Raw genomic sequence first — 19,407 nt, forward strand, 5'->3', positions numbered from 1 at the left:
AGGCTCTGACGATGGGTCATCCAGACTCGAAACATTGGCTCTATTCTCTCTCTGATATGGAGATGCCGGCGTTGGACTGGGGTAAGCACAGTAAGAAGTCTCACAACACCAGGTTAAAGTCCAACAGGTTTATTTGGCAGCACTAACTTTCAGAGTCTCAAGCTCCTTCATCAGGTGAGTGAGTGAGTGAGGTGAGTGAGTTCTATTCTCTCTCCACAGATGCTGTCAGACTGCTGAGATTTTCCAGCATTTTCTGTTTCATTGCTTATAATTCTACCTTTGATTTCCGACTACCACTAAATCACAATACATCAAAGGTACATAAAAGTGACATCAAAATTAACAACATAGAGATGATAGGCTAAACATACCACCTGTCAATCTTTTCCAATCATCTTTTACCTTGGCTATATGACACATTCATTCTATTACCACAGACCTTAATGACCAAATAAACCTTTCCCACACCAAAGACATAGATGGATAATCTTAAGAAGAAACCCTTGCATTAAGCCTATTTGCACAAGACATCCACATTTAGTAGAAAGCTGTTTTAGCTCACAAACAGCCCAGATAGGAAGATAATGCGAACAATCATTTCCATACCTGTGACTTGCTGAGATCTTGGCTACATTGCCATTTCTTATGTGAACCAATGCATTCAAAATTAAGGAGGTTCTTTGCCCACAGAGATCATAGTAGGTAAATGTCCAATCCTCTTCTCACAAAGGCAGCCACATATTCTCACTCATAGGAGCTCTTTGTAAGCCAAAGGCAATAAAATTCATTATGTTGTCGCTGCAAGTGTTTCAACACTTATCTGCTAACCTTGCAATTACCTGACACTTACAAGTTGCCTTTGAACACAGAGTCATGGTGGAGGCAAATAATTGGCTTCACTGCTGAAACTCAAGATACAATTCACAGCCATCTCGACATGTTTAATTCATTGGCTAGCACCCCTTCATCCAATCATTAAAATATTGTTGCACTTCTGTTTGCTTAATATAACTTACCAAGCTCACACAGGATTGGTAAACTAAATGTAAGTTCAGTTTATTTGAAGACCCGGGACAGGATATCTCAGCAAAAAGATTCACTATAAATATTCAGTAACTATTGTTAACAGTAAAGTAGAGTTGCAACTCCTTCCTGCCATGTGCAAGAGTTGCACCAATATCACAACACCCTTTGCCAGTTCTGGGTACTAAAATCCATAGTATTGTTCCTGCAAATACACCAGCTCAGATCAGCTAACCTCGTAATGATTGAACATATGGCTTATTTACATGTTGCTCTTGGCTACTGAGCCATTGTAGAAACACAGAATGGGCCTAATTGTAGAAATAAAGATACAACTCATAACTGTACTGGTCATGTTTAATTCACATCCTAGCATCCGTTCATTTAATTATTGAAACTATATTGGTTTTTGACTTGTTGAGCCCACCGTTGCCCAGCTAAGGGTATTGAGGGGTAATAATTGATATGTCAGACAAGGTGAAAAGACAACTAGCCACGGATTTTTAAATGTGCATAAAATGGCCAGAGTAGAAAGTAGAAAGTCAGGAGCTGGAATGAAGTGGAGATTGAGGCAGATTTATAATTATCAGGCACAGCATTCCAAGAAACACAGAGGTTGCATACTGAGCTTTATCATTAGGATGCAGTAAAGCATAAGGATGGGCAGATGATATTTTCACATGGTCGACTTCACGGGAAATGAAAATTGAAAAATGTTAAAGAGGCTGCCAATGCATCATCATCCATCTTGCACCATTGCACAATGTTTTCTTTTCATTCAACAATAGTTTGCATTTATTTACAATAAAATGTCCTTGGGTGCCTGACAGGAGCCTTACGAAATGTTTGAGACCCAACCACAATAAAGAGACAGATGACCAAAAGCTTAGAAAAAGAGGTAGATTTTAAGGAGTGTCTTAAAGTAAGAAAGAAAGATAGAGGTAGAGTTCTGGGGATGTCATTCCAGAGCTAAGGAACTTGGCAGCAGAAATCCTGGTGAACGATTAAATTCCGGGTTACTCAGGAGGCCAGGATCCGAGGAGTGCAGATATCTGTAGCTGGAGGAGATAATAGATTGTACACGTTGACAAATGTACAGATCATAGGGGAGGGATGGCACCAGGGAAAGATTTGAAATTAAAGGTGAGAATTTTAAAACTGAGGCACTGCTAAACTATGTGGATCAGTAGATAGAGAGGTGCTGGGACAATCGGATTTGGTGTGAGTTAGGACATGGGCAGCAGAGGTTTGGATGATCTCAATGTTATGGAGGGTAAGAGGTGGGAGATTCGCCAGGAAAGTATTGGAATAGTGAAATCTCGCGGGAACAAAGTCATGGATGAGCATTTCAGCTGCAGATGAGCTGAGGCAGTGGCAGAGTCGGATGATTTTGAGGAAGTGAACAGAAGCAGTTTTAGTAATCGTGTGGATATGTGGTCAGCAGCTCGTCTCTGAGTCAAATGTGATACCAAGGTTGTGAATAGCCTGGTTCAGCCTCAGAGAGTAGGTAAGGAGAGGATTAGAGTTGGTGGGCAGGGAACAGAGAGTGCGGTGAAGACCAAAGACAATGCCCAAAATTTTCCAGCCATTCCCGCTGGCGGGATCTTCCAGTTCCGCCAATAGTGAACCACTATCGTGGGTTTCCTGACAATGGAGGGTGTAAACAATGGCAAAAGCCAGGACCGGGAGATCCCACTGTCAGTCAATAGCGGACTGCCTCCAACGCAACAAAACATGCCACAGTGGTAGGGAGGGGGACCGAGGGGGTGGGGAGTGGTGTGTGGGGGAGGATTCCTACCCAATGGTATCATCAATCAGCATGTAGAAACTGATGCACTTTGGAATGATGCTACAAAGGGCCAGTTTGTAATTGCAAAGTAGGATGTGGTCAAGAATGGATCCTTAGGAGACATCCAAAATAATAGTGCAAGAGACAGAAGAGAAGACATTGTATGTGTTTCTCTAGGTACCATTAAATGGATAGGAAAAGAGTTAGGCAATTGCAGTCCCACTCAACTGGACAACAGTGGAGACATGTTAGAGAAGGATGGTGTGTAGTCAACCGGACTAAAGGCTACAGATAATTCAAAAAGGACAAGGAGGGGCCACTCAACTTAGAGTCAGACAGGATGACATTTGTGACTTTGATAAGAGTTGGTTCATCGCTGTGGCAGGATTTCAATAATAATTATAGCTTTTCAGAATTCTTTAAAAAATTAGGGTGGACTATTCACCTGAACTGACTGAACGGTTCACTTGACAATACCATGTCCTTGATACAAAGAATAAGAAGTGTATGATAGACTATTAAAGAAACTTTCCCATCCAATCCCATTTAAGCAGTAAGGATTTTCCAGGTTACTAATTGCTCAGGCACAAACTCAGGAAGGCATCAAGTAGCTATCAGTTACTCTGGTAGAAAAAATGCACCAGTAGTTAAAAGAAGCACAGATTGTGCAAATATCTCAGTGGGACTGGAGACAAAGCGTGCCCAATTTAAGCAAAAAAATCCAATCCTGATTCAAGTAGAGTTAGTTTGAAGTGCTTGGCTGGCTAACACAGCAAGGTGCATATTGGCAGTGATTTAACTGGATAGGAAGCAAGAGTGTGGATAGGCCATATGCTATCCAGTCTTAAAAGTGCAGTGGTAGCTAGAAGCTGGAAGACATCAGCTCAGTATCAATAACTCTTCCAGCTTTTAGTCAGTTTAGTTCAATGTGAAGCTTTTCCATTCTTGACCAGATCCTGGGCTAACATACACCTGGCAACAGACCATGAACAATTGGACTTGTTCTTCCCTAAAGCATGCTGTGATAGAAAAAACTCCTGGTTAAAATGTGCATAGGAAGCTAACATCCTTTAATCGTAGAATTAATGAATTATAGAATCCCTACCGTGCAAAAGGGGCCATTCGGCCCATCGAGTGTGCACCAACTCTCTGACAGAATATCTTACCCAGGCCCTCTCTCCCACCCTATCCTTATAACCATCCTGCACTATTTCCCATGGTTAATCAATCTAACCAGTGCATCTTGGGACACTAAGGGCAATTTACCATAGCCAATCCACCTAACTTGCACATCTTTGGACTATAATACCTCTGCTTGGTAATTTCCTCCCAGAGGAAGACAGTAATGGAGATTAAAACTCCTATGCCTATCATATAAAAGCCAGAAATAATAATTATTCTTTTTGGTTTAGATCATATGGCTTACATGGTGGGTGGCAAATGTATGTATTGTGATGTACAAGGCAACCCTATCGTGTGGCACAGGACGAATGGACTAGGGGTCTTAACCAGTCTATCATTATGTACCACTGGGATTCCCAGGATCTGTGTGGAGTTTGCACATTCTCCCCGTGTCTGCAGGGTTTCCTCCGGGTGCTCCGGTTTTCTCCCACAGTCCAAAGATGTGCTGGTTAGATGGATTGGCCATGCTAAATTGCCCCTTAGTGTCAATGGATTAGCAGGGTAAATATATTGGGTTCATAGAGTCTGGGTGGGATTGTTGAAGGTGCAGGCTCAATGGGCCAAATGGCCTCCTTCTGCGTTGTAGGGATTCTATGATTCTATGATCTCCTATCAATGTAAATTAGTAGAGTCCTCAGCAAAGCAAACTGCTATGTTCCATTGTTGAAGAGCAAGTGTCTGATTGCAGTTACTGACAAACAGAGTGGGACAGTTGTATCCCATCAAGTCTAAGCGACTTACACAACAAAAATGTTAAGGACACAAAGCTACTTAATCCACCAAAGCCCATGCCTCGAAATTCCGCCTCTCTCAGCAGAGAATCAGACTGTATTCCAGATGTTCCTAAATCTGTCTCTTAACCATACACATTGCGCTATTCCAGACACTTAAAAACCTTTGTGTAAAAATGTTCCTCTGCTATTTATCTGGAGCTGACTTTTCATCTGTTTCAATTTATAACCCAGAATCTAATTATCCTGCCTTGTTCTAAATTTAACATCTGGAACATGTTTCTCCAGAAAGTTACCATGAGTTTACTCGTTCCCTGTACTTCCAGATGTAAATCATTCTGCTCTTCCCAAGCTAAATGACAATTAGAATTTCTCATTACCTGTCACTCCTACTGTAACCACTTAAATTACTTTAATATTCCCTTCACCTGGAGTATTTATATTGCTGTTTATGACTTGAACTGTGCACTTACCTTTTTTTCAAAACAATCATTTGAACCAGCGTGTTGAACCCTCTTCACTTTATTCATGTTAAACTCCTTAAAAATGGGAAGGGACATAGCCACCACCTCTCCAGTGTGCCTCTCAAAGGGGCTTCAAACATCCTGCCCACTATTTTGAAAAAGAGCAGGAAAGTTTCCCAGATATCCAGGTCTATCCCATAATAAATACCTAAATATCTAGACATTCGTAAGTTGCTATTTCTGAACTCCTGCTGTGTACAAATGTTTTAGCATGTGACAACAGTGACTTCACCTCAAGAAATACTTCACTGGTAGTTATGCTCTTTGGCTCATGAATTGTAACAAATGAATGCAGTTCTGTCTTTGATTCTTTCTTTTATGTTTCATCCTGTTTTCCCTCACCTTCCCTCCACATTTAACAGATCATTCTCCACCACTTCTGCCTCCTCCAATCCGATTCCACCAACTTTCCTTCCCAGTCTGTTCTGGCATTCTGGACAGACTGTTCCCTCCAGACACCTTGGCCCCCTTCTCCATCAACCCGATTAGAGTCCCTCCACCCTGCCCACCATACAGAGCTCCAAACTCTCTGTTCAGCTAAAATAGCAATTTCCTTGCACTTTCTTCAGTCTGATGCACTATCTTCTCATCAATCCTCGACGTGGGAGACCAAATGCAAATTGCATTCTCAGTTTGTGGAATAATTCCAGTCTGTCCCTGCATAAGACCCTGAAATTCCAGTCGTCTATCATTCTAATTTTTCGCCCAACATCCACCCTGATCTTTCTGTCCTTCGTCTCCTACACAGATTTGATTGATTTGATTTATTATTGCCACATATATTAGTGTACGATGAAAAGTATTGTTTCTTGCGCACTATACAAACAAAGCATACCGTACATAGAAAGGGAAAGGAGAGAGTGCAGAATGTAGTGCTGCATCATAGCTAGGGTGTAGAGAAAGATCAGCCCAGTATAAGGTAGGTCCATTCAAAAATCTGATGGCAGAAGAGATTGAATTAAAGCTTTGTTACTGAGTTTAAAAGAATTAGAGATTGAAAAGCATAGAATGAAAGTAAAAGATAGGATTAGAGGATATACTGGGTGCAGCTTGCAAGAAGTCGTCTCACTCCAGCACCATCTTGGATCTGAAATCTCTAATCTGTTCTAGTTTAGCACCTCAACTTTCAGGTGGTTACATTACAACCGTGTTAATTCAAAAGTGGGATTAACAATTTCAGATCATGACCATTGCTCGCCTTTTGTCAGCTTTTTATTCATTTTTAAAAGTTCATTCATGGGACATGCGCGTCACTGACTGGGCCAGTATTTATTACCCATTCCTAGTTCGCCCAATGGCAATTGAGAATCAACCACATTGCTGTGGATCTGGAGTCACATGTAGGCCAGACCAGGTAAGAACAGTAGATTTCTCTCCCTAAAGGACATTAGTGAGCTAGATGGGTTTTTCCAACAATTGACGATGGTTTCATGGTCATCAGTAGTTTCTTAATTCTAGATATTTTTTATTGAATTCAAATTCCACCATCAGCTGTGGTGGGATTCGAACCCGGGTCCCCAGAACATTCGCTGAGTTTCTGGTTTAATCAGCTAACCATAATACCACAATGCCATTACCTCCCCTGTCATCGATGATTCCACATTTTTAATTAACACTTACTGTGGACCCATTTTTTGTTTCTTTACTTCACCCACTTTTGCCATACACCATCAAACCCTTTTGTCGTTTGATATTTCCTGCCTTCTGCTCTATCATAGTTCTTTACTCTGCCTCTCCCCCCTTCAATGCTTCAGCTCTTGCTTAAAAACTGCTAAATATCTAACAAATTTCTGTTCTACAGAAGGTTATTGATCTGAAAAGATAAGCAGAGTGTTCCCATAAGCTTTAGAACCCTGTTATCTTGGACTAAATGGGGTCCAGGGTCCCCTCTTGCTGGCAATGAGGTCAACTCATTCATCTTTCTTGAGGTGGTACCCTAATTGATTGCAGTCGGGCTTGCCATCCAGGTAAAAATGATGGGCAGGTTTTCAATGCTGCAAATCCAAGCAGAGGGCCAGCAGATACAAACCTGGGAGAGGAGGATGCTGCTGTGGCAGGTTGGACACTATGAGAGTACGTGAGCTGCGAGGTCATGTGAACTACAAGGGCACATGAGCATGGAGACATCTTTGCTGGCTTGCACAGCAGTGTGAGAATGAACATGATCCAGGACAACAGCATTGAGAGGAAATCCCTTTTGCCAATCAGTTTTGGCTGTGATCACATGCCCAACATCTTCAACCCCCTCCACCCCACATCTCTCACTCTCTCCACACACGCTGCCACAGGAAGGCCAACTTGACGGAACGGGCAGCCTCAGCACTTGGGGATTTGCCTGCTTTGTTCATGTCCAAGTGCCATGGGGTTACAAAATCATTCCTATTTGGATGGGGGTGGGGGGTGGGAGGGAGCGAGGCTGAAACATCTGATCTGGCTGCCTGCCTCCATTGTGCAGGAACCTGATCATTTTCCAATCCCCTCCCTCCCACCCCACCTCCATTTAAAAAGTTCCCCTGAGTACCAAAATGCGTCATGATGCCATCCTATTGAGGCTGTCCCTGCTATTTTCCAAGAATGCGTCATGGAGCCATCTTAGCGTGGCTCCCCCTGCTCTTATCCCATAGTTCATCATGGTGCTGCCCTGATGTAACCCTCCCGTTTCTTTCCTTAGAATGCATCATGGTACCATCTCATTGTGGCGCCCCTTGCTATTCTCCTAGTCCCACTGCCGACAGTTCCATATCCCTCCTCAACAAAAGCTGCCTAATCTGTTGAATACTTCCAACATTTTCTGTTTCTTTATTTCAGATTTCGAGCAACTGGTGTGTCTTAATTTGTTTCACAGCTATATGCACTGAGGATAGAGAAGACAAAATTCTCTGTCACTTTAACTTTTTTCTCAGTTTATTCTTTCATGAGATGTGGCCATTGCTGGTAATTTAATCGGGGTTTCAAAAGGGAATGTACGCCTGAAGAGTTAAAGAAACATTGCAGGAGAAAGGGAATGGAATGATCTGAGCCGGTCTTATAACTCCTTCTGTGCTGTAACCATTCTATGGGAAGAAAAGTAAAAGAAAGATCGATCAACAGATAAAGCAGTTCATGACCACTGGGGGACTCAAAGCACATTACAGCCAATGAAATACTTTTGAAGTGAACTCACTGTTGTAATGTAGGAGACTTAGCTGCTAATTTGTGCCCAGCAATCTTCCACAAATAGCAATGTGATAATGACCAGAAAATCAATTTTTATTTGTTAGTTGTGGGATAAATATTGACCAGGAACACCATGGATAACCAACCTGCTCTTCTTTAAAACACAGCGGCACAGTGGCACAGTGGTTAGCACTGCTGCCTACCAGACCCAGGGACCTGAGTTCAATTCTGGTTTTGGGCCACTGTCTGTGTGGAGTTTACACATTCTCCCCTGTATGGGTTTCCTCCAGGTGCTGAGGTTTCCTCCCACAGTCCAAAGGTATGCAGGGTTAGATATTGATTGGCCATGGTAAATTGACCCTAGTGTCAGGGGGATTAGCAGAGTAAATATGTGGGGTTACGGGGATCGGGCCTGGGTGGGATTGTGGTCGGTGCACACTTGATGGGCTGAATGGCCTCCTTCTACACAGTAGGGATTCTATGATTGAAGCGGGATCTTGAATGTCCACCTGACACGAGCGATAGATTTGTGTGTACCTTACCATTTTTAATCAGCAAGTTAAAAGGCCATATGTAGTGAAAAACAGCCGAGTTCAGGTCAGGTCAAGCAGTGAAGAAAATATAAAAATAATTAGTTGCAGCAGGGGCAACAGAAATATGTTAAGTTAAAACTGTGTGGGACTATTAGCATCGGGCAGAACGACAGGCTTGGAGCTCGATCCCAAATAAACATTTTATAGACCAATCTATGCAGTGTAAGATATAACTGTGAGTGAATTGGAGGCTCCAAGACAGTTTAGAGGGCCTGGTATGTTTATTGTTTCAATGAAATGTTTGCAAGTTGGTCATGACTGGATGTTAAATCTTCAAAACTTGTAAAGCCTTTAGAAGGGAAAGGGCAACTGGCAGAGGAGGAAAGGTATACATATTGATTAAAGATACTATTATATCATTACTAAGAGAGGATATACGTAAGGGAAGGCAATCAGCAGAAACTCTATGGTTAGAATTGAGGAAGCAGAGAGAACCTAAGACTGTAATGGGAGCTGCTGATTGCAGCAATAAAGCGACAGAATATATTAATTCAGAGAGTAAAGAGGCTTGATCAAAAACAGAGTTGTGTCAATGGGAGACCTTCACTGTCTTCTCTTGAAGGAGGAAAAACCTCAAATTCTTCACTCTATCCTCATCACTGAAATTCCACATCCCTGGAACCATTCTCATAAATCTTTCCTGAACTGTCTTCATATCTTTCATGTGGTGGGATGCACATAATTGGACACAGTAGTTCAGCTGAGGTTGCACAATTGATTGAAAAAGATTCTCTGTAACTTGTTTGTGTATGTATTTATATCTCTATTTATAAAACTTGTGCTCCTTTTTTTCTTGTTAATCACATTCTCAGTCTGTCTTGTGTACATATAGCCCCACGCCCCTCTGTTCCTGCACTCCCCTTAGAATTGTACACTTTTCTTTCTATTGCCTCTCCTCATTGTTCCTACTAAAATGTATTAATTCATACTTCCGTGCCACACGTCTGCCCATTCTACTTGCCTCTGAGCTCTGAGAGTCTATTAGTATCAAAGAATAAAGAACAAAGAACAGGCCCTTCGGCCCTCCAAGCCTGCGCTGATCATGTGCTCCTAGCTAGACCATCAGTTTGTATCCCTCTATTCCCAGTCTGTTCATGTGGCAATATATAAGTCTTAAATGATCCAAGGGTGTCTGCCTCAACCACCAGGCCCCCACCACCCTCTGTGTAAAATATATCCCCCGCATGTCCATATTGAACCTTGCCCCCTTACCTTGAACTTGTGATCCTTTGTGTTTGTCATTCCTGACCTGGGAAAAAGCTTCCAAAAGTTCACCCTATCTATGCCCTTCATAATTTTATAAACCTCTATTAGGTCGCCCCTCAACCTACGTCTTTCCAGGGAGAACAACCCTAGTTTACTTAATCTCACCTCCTGGCTAATACCCTCCATACCAGGCAACATCCTGGTAAACCTTTTCTGCACTCTCTTTAAACAGTGCTCCTGCTCCTTAAACTGTCGCCGCTTTGTGGCCCTGCTGTTTAAACAGTTGCCATTCTGTGTTCCCGCTCTTTAAACTCAGAGTAAACTCTTTAAACTCTTTATCCTCAGAGTACACAATACAGTTTTGTGTCATCTGTAAATTTTGAAATTGTGCCATGCACACCCAAGTCTAGATCATTAATGTAGATCAGGAAAAAGAGTAATCCCAACACTGACTCCTGGGGCACCCTACTATATACCTTCTTCCAGTCTGAAAAGTAATCAGGCACCATTGCTCTGCTTCCTGTCTCTGAGCCAACTTTGTATCCATGCTGATAGTGTTCATTTTATTCCATGGTCTTCAACTTTGCTGGATAGCCTATTTTGTGGCAATTCTATCTCGCCGTTTATCAAAAAACTCAATCAAATTAGTTCAACGCAATTTGCCCACAATAAACACATGCAAGCTTTCCTTAATTGACCCATAGTTGTCCAAGTGACAGTTAACTTTGTCCAGATTATCATTTCTAAGATGTTTCCCACCGTGATGTTAAGCAGAATGGTTTATATTTGGTGAGTTTATCTTGACACTTTTTAAAACAGGGGTGTAACATTTGCAGTTCTCCAGCTCTCTGACACTACCTTTAAGGAAGATTAGAAGATTGTTGCCCATGTTTCCACAATTTCCATAATTGCTTTACTTCCCTCAGAATTCTTAGATGCATCCTATCCAGCCCTGGTGACTTAACAAGTTCGAGTACAATCAGCCTTTCTATAACGTTCTCTTTCTCCAGGCTTATTCCATTCAGTGTCTTGGGTACCTTTCACAAAGACTTTGGCAGCATCTTCCTTCCTGATTCCTTGTTTCTAATGCAGTGTGGACTCAATGGGCCAAAGGCCTCCTTCTGCGCTTTATGATTCTGTGATAAAATCACATGCCAAGTAATCCCCATTATGGCCCCTAATCAACTTTAGTCCTCTTCTTACCACACATTTTTATTACTTTTATGCATACAGCAGACTTTTGGACTCCCTTTTATGTTAGCTGTCAGTTTCTCCTCTTATTCTCTTTTTCTCACTCCGAATACTTTTCTCACTTCCCCCTCTGAACTTTCCATATTCAATCTGTATCACGCTTGTACCTGACATCGTCTTTTTCTTCATCATCTCACTTGGTATTTCATCTTTTGGTGAGTTTGAGCTTTTTTGTCCTACTTTTCTTCTTTGTGAGAATGTACCTTGACTGTACCTGAACTACCTCCCCAGCCTATTGTTCCTTTACAGTTTTGCCTGACAATCTTTGATTCCAATTTACCTCAAAATGAAGGCATGCTCTGACAGATGTGAAAAATTTTAAAAATGGAGGGGCCTGACTGGCAGTTATTTTTGATAGACCATTGAGATCATGGCAATGGCCTTCCCTGCCCAGTTGGCCCTTAGTTGGAGCCTGGAGCCTCCAGTTGTAATTGTCCCCTCGAGCACTGTGGGAAGGCTGCCTCCATGACATCTGTCTCCATGGTTATGTGTCATGAATCAAATTGAATTTTCTGAGTGAGTAACTAAAGGAATAGACAGGAGAATATCTTTGGATATCATTTATATCGATTTCCAAAAGGCATTGGATAAAAACCCATCTTGTTAGCTAAAAATTAAAATTAATGGGATTGAAGATAATTTATTGATCTGAGTGGTTAAGCAGGTAAAGACAAAGAGTAGAGCTAATGGATGTGTGCTTGAATTGGAAAGGAATGACTAGTGTCCCACCAGAATTTTGCTAGGGACCTGAACTATTCTCTATGTTTATTAATGATTTAGAAATGATCAGAGTCATATATGGAAGTTTGCTAATGATAGAGATCTGTGGCATAGTAAGTAGTGCAGATAGGGGCACAACATTACAAAGGGACATTGATAGATTCAGTGGCTGGGCAAAATTGCATTTCAATGTAGGTAAATTTGAGATCATCCATTTTGGCTTTTCCAATTGTTGAAAAATGAAAAACAGTAGAGGCACAAAGAGATTCAGAGGTACATGTGTATGTATCAGTAAAGATTCATGAATACGTATCAGTGAAGGTCCATGTGTATATATCACTGAAGGTTTATATATACATATCAATAAAATATAATTGGTAAATAATATTCAGAAAACTAAGACAATGGGCAGCTGCGATTGCCCCAGTCTATGAAACCTCATCTGAGGTCAATGGATCTTTGCATGATCCATGTACTGCCCGCTACAATTCCTGTGGTGGGCGGGATGGGAAAATTCCACCCACTGTGTCTCTTTGTAACCAGATAGCTGGAAGCTACAACCAGGGTTAGATCAAATCTAGAGTAAAATGCACAATGCTGTCCACTCATCTTATAAAAGATATATTGGCCATATGAGTGCAGTAGGGATTATTCAGAATGTTACCAAGGCTCCAAGGATAAACCAAGCTTGTATTTTCTTGAATATAAGAATTTTGCAAAAACTGACAGGCTAGATGATTTCTCTGTTGCTGGGAAGTCCTGGAAAAGGGTTCAGAGAGATCTTACTTAGGCGTGAAATTAGGAAAAGCTTCTTCACCCAGGAGTGGGTGAACTGTGTAACTTTGAATTATATGAATCCTGAGAGTGACGGATTTTTGATAACCGAAAGTATTAGGGGAAATGGAACCATGCTGAGTGAGTACAGTTAGGATACAGATCAGCCATGATCTCACTGAATGGTTGAACAGTCACAGAGGGCTGAATGGCCTACTCCTGTTCCTATATTCCTTATGGAACACTGTTCCTTTAACATTACAGATTACAATATATATGTCAATGGAGGTGACAAAAAGCCCACAGTTTACAACAAACGCTATTTGATATGCAGCAGTAACAGTAGAGTTATGCTTTGAACTGAACCATTGTTAAAACAAAAAGGAAAGGGTTGATAAACTACAGGCCTACCTGACCACTGGTAGGTCAATCAGGGTATTCACATTCTAATTCTAAGAGGAATTTCATAGTAACTTCATTGCAGTGTTAATGCAAGCCTACTTGCGTCACTAATAAACTTTAATTATGTTCTTCTCTGTGTTTCAGATTCTATCTATAACACATTTGGAGAAACCTTGCTGCTGAAAATGGAGAATGTCACATTTGAGGATGCTGGAGGCAACAGCTCAAATGAAACTTTAGGAATGACATGGACCAGCCCTTTCAAGACGGTTGAGATTGTCTTTATAGCTGTTGTGACGGGATCCCTCAGCTTGGTGACAGTGGTTGGCAACATATTAGTCATGTTATCCATCAAAGTGAATCGTCAGTTGCAGACTGTGAACAACTACTTCTTATTCAGCTTGGCCTGCGCCGATCTGATTATTGGAGTCTTTTCTATGAACTTATATACAGTTTACATTATTAAAGGCTATTGGCCTCTTGGGGCTGTTGTCTGTGACTTGTGGCTGGCTTTGGACTATGTTGTGAGCAATGCTTCTGTAATGAACCTGTTGATTATCAGCTTTGATCGTTACTTCTGTGTAACGAAGCCACTAACCTATCCGGCTCGAAGAACCACCAAAATGGCTGGGCTTATGATAGCAGCGGCTTGGATACTTTCGTTCATCTTGTGGGCGCCGGCCATCCTCTTTTGGCAGTTCATTGTTGGTGAACGCAAGGTGAAACAAGGACAATGTTACATTCAATTCTTCTCCAACCACGTTGTGACATTTGGCACAGCCATCGCAGCATTCTATCTGCCAGTTGTCATCATGACAGTTTTGTATATCCAAGTCTCCTTTGCCAGCAGGAGTAGAATGAAAAGTCATAGGACTGAGAGTCAGAAAGAGAACACGTCGCGATCTTCCAACTTCTTCAAGAGTCATTTCAGCAGGCAGCAGAATAACAACAATTCTCCCAAGCCAATGACAGATTCCTCTAGCGACACTGTGCGGAATGGAAAGGTGGAGGAAAAGCCCTCCACAAAACAAGTGTCCCTGAGCCAGCGTGAGGAGAAGGAGACCTCAAATGAGTCCAGTTCAGCCAGCACTGTCCCACCCCATCCTCAAGAGAAAGGCACAAGCGATGTCATACAGCACACACAAGCACCAAAACTATCCAAAATGCAGAGCTCCAAATGGTCTAGGATCAAGATAGTCACCAAACAGGCTGGCAACGAGTGTGTCACGGCCATCGAGATCATGCCCGGGAATGCAACCAACAACACAGCGGCAAACAAACCCGGCATTGTCGCCAGGAAATTCGCTAACATTGCGAGAAGCCAAGTGCGAAAGAGGCGCCAGGTGGCTGCCAGGGAGAAAAAAGTCACACGGACAATCTTTGCAATCCTCCTGGCATTTATATTCACGTGGACTCCCTACAACGTCATGGTTCTCTTCAGCACCTTCTGTGGAGACTGTGTCCCTGAGACTGTCTGGGTCATTGGTTACTGGCTGTGCTACATCAACAGCACTGTCAATCCAGCTTGCTATGCCCTCTGCAACATTACCTTCAAGAAGACTTTCAAACACTTGTTACTGTGCAAATACAAAAACATTAGTAATGCAAGATAAATTGAGTGCCAGAGACTGGCCCACAATTTGTATTTGCCATGGATTTAAAAATTGAAGTGTTGTAAAGCGGTATTTTCTGAGATTCCAGACTTACACTGTGCTTGTATTTTCAGTCTAATGTTCTGCTCTTTCCCTTCCTTAAGTAAAGCATGTACATACCATGTAAGCGAAGACATGACTGTGTGCAAAAACAAAAAATCATAACTCATTCTGATATTGTGTAGGTGCTTGTGGTAGACCAAGTCAGAAATGTGCTTTTCCTTGTGTCCTGCTTCAGTTCCAATTGTGCCAGGTCGCAGAGACAATGCGTGTTGCGAGACCTGTAAACTATTGTTTGAAGTGTAAGATATCTAGACATGGCTGAATGAATGCTGTGACTGGCACTTATAGGGTGATATTAAAGATCCCCAAAAAATGGTTTTTTGACCTCCCCAAGATTAAATTGCAGCCCTTCCCTCACCCTCAGCTATTTAAATAATGTAATGTGAGCTTGACCAAGTGAACAAGGCCATCTGAAAGTTGGCATCGTGCTGACAGGGAATGGTGAGAAGATACAATGAGGCTGTCACTGCCCAATGTCACAGTCACTGCAAGAGATGATATTGGAATTATATGTCCTTTATTCATTTCTAATGGAATTGGTTTAGTACTGGAGCAGTTGAGGTCAGGGCATATAATATAATGAACTTTGTGTAATCTTTCCAATAATGCTGTGGCTGGTGTAACTTTGATCCTTTAATATTATTTACAATATAAATATTTAAAACATTCACCCATGCTGGAGTGTGTTTTGTGGGTGAGTGATGGGCCACCTTCACCATTTCATCTTCTTCATTGCAGTCTGATATTAATATTGAGAAGGGAGCAAGTATTTAGGTTGAAGGCTGATTACTGTCCCATCAGGAGTGACCAAGCAGCAAAAGGTGGCAATAACAGAAGATGTCAGCCAGGATAGCATGATTCCAGTAGCAGGCTTTGTAATGCTGGATTTTAAAGGCATGGTGGTACAGTGCCTCACAACGTCAGGGATCCAGGTTCAATTCTGGCCTTGGGTGATAGCCTGTGTGGAGTTTGCGCATTCTCCCCATGTCTGCATGGGTTTCCTCCAGGTGCTCCGGTTTCCTCTCACAATCCAAAAATGCACAGGTTATGTGGATTGGCCATGCTAAATTGCCCTTTAGTGTCAGGGAGATTAGCAGGACAAATATGTGGGGTTATGGGAATAGGGCCTGGGTGGGATTGTTGTCGGTGTGGGCTCAATGGGCCAAATGGCCTGTTTCATCACTGTAGGGATTCTATGATTCTAGAGATCTGATTCTCTCAAGGTGTGTGAGACAGAGAGTGTCAGGAAGATGGCAATAAATAGGTTGGGGTAAGGTTAGAGATGAAGAGGTTACTGAGATTGGAAAGGTTTAACCATAAGCTAAAAAGTTTATATTTAAGGGATTGGGGTTCTAGGAGCTAACGCAGGTCAAGAAGTTTGGAGGCAATGGATTCATTCAACTGGGATACCATACAGGCAGCCTCATTTTGGATGAATTACAGGTGATGATGATGATCAGTCACCCAGAGAAATGTAATATGCTCTAGAACCGATCAGTGTGTAGATAGTGTTGCTGGCACAGGGCAGATAAAGGTGATGTCATGGTGGTGGAGAGAATGTCAGGTCAGAAATTCAGTTCACACCTAAATCGAATTCCAAAAGGTCCAAACAGTCTGGCTCAGCTTGGGATAGAGGCTGGGGAGGGTGTGGAATTATTGGAAAGGATACAGAGCTTGTGAAATGTGCTTAGACAATGGGGTGAATTTGCCCATTCAGCCCGCCACAGGAATCGTAGCGGGCGAGGGGCAGGCCATGGAATGGTCCATTGACCTCAGGCGGGATTTTCCGGTTTCGGGGCAAGCGTGGTCAGAAAATCCCTCCCAGTGGCTTTGTTCGTACCAATGTTTAACCACGCTGTTAGACAACTGGACAATGCAGATGCAGGTCAACAAAGATGCTGGGACAATTGGGTATCCTGAACTTACGTGGAAAAGCTGATCTAATATTGATGGATGGGCAAGGAGCACAAGGCAGGTGAGGCTAATGTACAAAACACAAGGGAGCAAAATGGTGGGGATGAGGAAGTGGTCATCTCTGAAGACGCAGCAATTTGTGGCTGAGGAGCCTTGGGATTCTGATCTTGTGGGTTCACCTTGCTTGAGTAGGAAGCCTCTGCAGAGTCATGTTTATGTACCTGCATTAGAGATGGTGTCCTTAAATGTTAAGTTGGAAAAGTCTACTAACTGCATGACAGATGTGCGCAGAGTCACACAGTTGATTCTAATGCACTTAATAGCTCCAAACTCTCTAACTACCTACAATAGATGCAATGAGTCCAATTGAAGGTTCTGGTACAAAGCTGCATAAACTGCCAAAGATGCCTGGAGTCCCAGAATGGAGAGGTTGAGTTCCTAAGAAGTGATCTGAAAAGTACCATTTGGGTATCTTTTCTGCTGTTTAGTGCCCAAGCAGAACCAGCCCTGTATTAGCAGCCTGGCAGAATGATGCAACCACTTAACACCACATTTGTGCCCTCCTATAGACTCTTCAGATACACATGTATCAGAAAGGAGTCAGGGCCAAGCTATCCTTGCAGCAGCCCATGTGGGCCCCTCTCGGGGACCCGCTGCCCTGAAACAAGGATTACCTGAGGCCCAGTTGGTTCCTGATGGAAAGCACCAGGCAGCTACTTCAGAACTTCCTGTCCCTGAGAGCCCAGACAGAAAGAGGCAGCTAAGGTCTGAAAGAATAAGTATTGAGAAGCTCCAAAGGGAGGCATTATGACTGCCAGTAGAACGGGACACAGCTTTTTACTCAACAAAGAGTGCTTTGGGGCAGCGCGTTGGCATAATGATTAGCACTGCTGCCTCACAGTGCCAGGGACCCAGATTCAATTCCAGCTTGGGTCAATGTTTGTGCAGAGTCTTCACATTCTCCCCATGGCTGCATGGGTTTCCTCTGGGTGCTCTGAAAGGTGTGCAGGTTAGGTACTTGGCCATGCTAAATTCTCCCTCAGTGTAGCTGAACAGGTACCAGAGTGCAGTGACTAGGGGATTTTCACAGTAACTTACGCGAATTACGCACTTAGAATTTTTTTGGGAGAATCCCATCCATAACTTAGCTAAACTTTTCTTTTGTTAGATCAGCTGCAGATATCTCACAGATAAAGGCAACTCCTGAATAAATACTTTCTGACGAGGGCCTTTGACTGCTCACACACTCTGATGGCCAGCTCCACATCTTTCCTCCTCCAGCGTATCTATGAGGAGACTTTCTGCCATCCAAAAATGGAATTGGACGGGTTCAAGGTGGGTAAGGTCTTGACCGGTTCTGGGGGTTAAAACTCCCTTTTGATACACCCATCACATTTCATGCGGTAGTGGACAGCTGCTTGGCTGAGGACCACATTCCCTTGTTAATGCAAGCCACCTTGTGACTAATAAATAAGCTTTTAAAACTTTTCATTTGATACCATATGTACCCAGGAACTGGAGGAAGATCTGAAGATGATTTACAATATGCCTCTACAATGGGTGTCTGGAACATTATGGAGGAGAGATAATCTCTGAAAGAGGGGCTGTGATGGTAGGACTGGCTTACATTTGGCTCAGGTATGGGGGAGGCTCAGCGGAAGCCATGTAGCAGGCTTCACACTGGGCACCACAGCCTCCCTGCGTCTCCGGCCACTGGATTTCTGGCATCATCAGCTCTGCACCAGAAATGGGCATGTGCTGAATGAATCGTTTAATTTGGGATTTGGATCCCATCAGCAGACCCGGGACTGGCCACTCCGCCACCCACCAGGAGTGCTTCACTCCAGTACGGAGCTCTACCAGCAGGGAGCTGGCAGCCCGACCCTGCTGGAGTGAAGGACGGCCATGGAGGCCCCCCCCTGGGATGTTGGGGGTAAGGGGAGGGTGCGCCCTGGGCATTGCCAGCTTGGCACTGCCCAAAGGGAAAACTGGCAATATCCATTGGGCACCTTGGCACTGCCCATAGGCCATCAGGCAGTGCAAGGGGAGCAGGGCCAGGCAGAACGGGTGGGGTGGGATTGGCCTGCTGGAGTGGGGGTCGGAGTTGTAGGGGAGAGAGTGATGGGGGGACGTGTGACTGTGGAGGGTGGGGTCAGAATTGCAGGGGAGGTGGGGCACCAAGGCGGGCCAGGTGGGGGGGAGGGTGGGGCTGGCCGGGACACATTCGGGAGGTCAGCGATCAGGGGGTGGGGAGATCAGAGAGGCAGCGTTGCGGTGTCATGGGGCTGACCAGCAATTGGGAGGCTGGCGGTGCGGGATTACAAGCGCCAATCTCAGCACTGATAGATTGGCATGTGCACAGTGACTTGCTCAGTGCTGCCCTCTCCAGTGGGAATAGGCCCCACCCTCAGCTTTTCAGTGTGATTC

At 43.4% G+C, this 19,407-nt stretch overlaps 1 protein-coding gene across 4 annotated transcripts in view; it reads left to right on the forward strand.

Moving 5' to 3' along the window:
• Positions 1 to 15,680, forward strand: part of chrm4a (cholinergic receptor, muscarinic 4a) — a 78,907-nt gene extending 63,227 nt beyond the window's left edge. For all 4 annotated transcript variants that reach the window (XM_080191617.1, XM_080191619.1, XM_080191616.1 and 1 more), the window contains one exon: positions 13,496 to 15,680. In XM_080191617.1, the coding sequence (XP_080047743.1) occupies positions 13,537 to 14,964 (1,428 nt within the window). In that variant the 5' untranslated portion in view covers positions 13,496 to 13,536 and the 3' untranslated portion in view covers positions 14,965 to 15,680. The remainder of the gene's footprint in view (positions 1 to 13,495) is intronic.
• Positions 15,681 to 19,407: the final 3,727 nt, after the last annotated feature.

Source organism: Carcharhinus amblyrhynchos, chromosome 6 (genome assembly GCF_965287045.1).
Source record: "Carcharhinus amblyrhynchos chromosome 6, sCarAmb.v2.hapA, whole genome shotgun sequence".
Taxonomy (NCBI): Eukaryota; Metazoa; Chordata; class Chondrichthyes; order Carcharhiniformes; family Carcharhinidae; genus Carcharhinus; species Carcharhinus amblyrhynchos.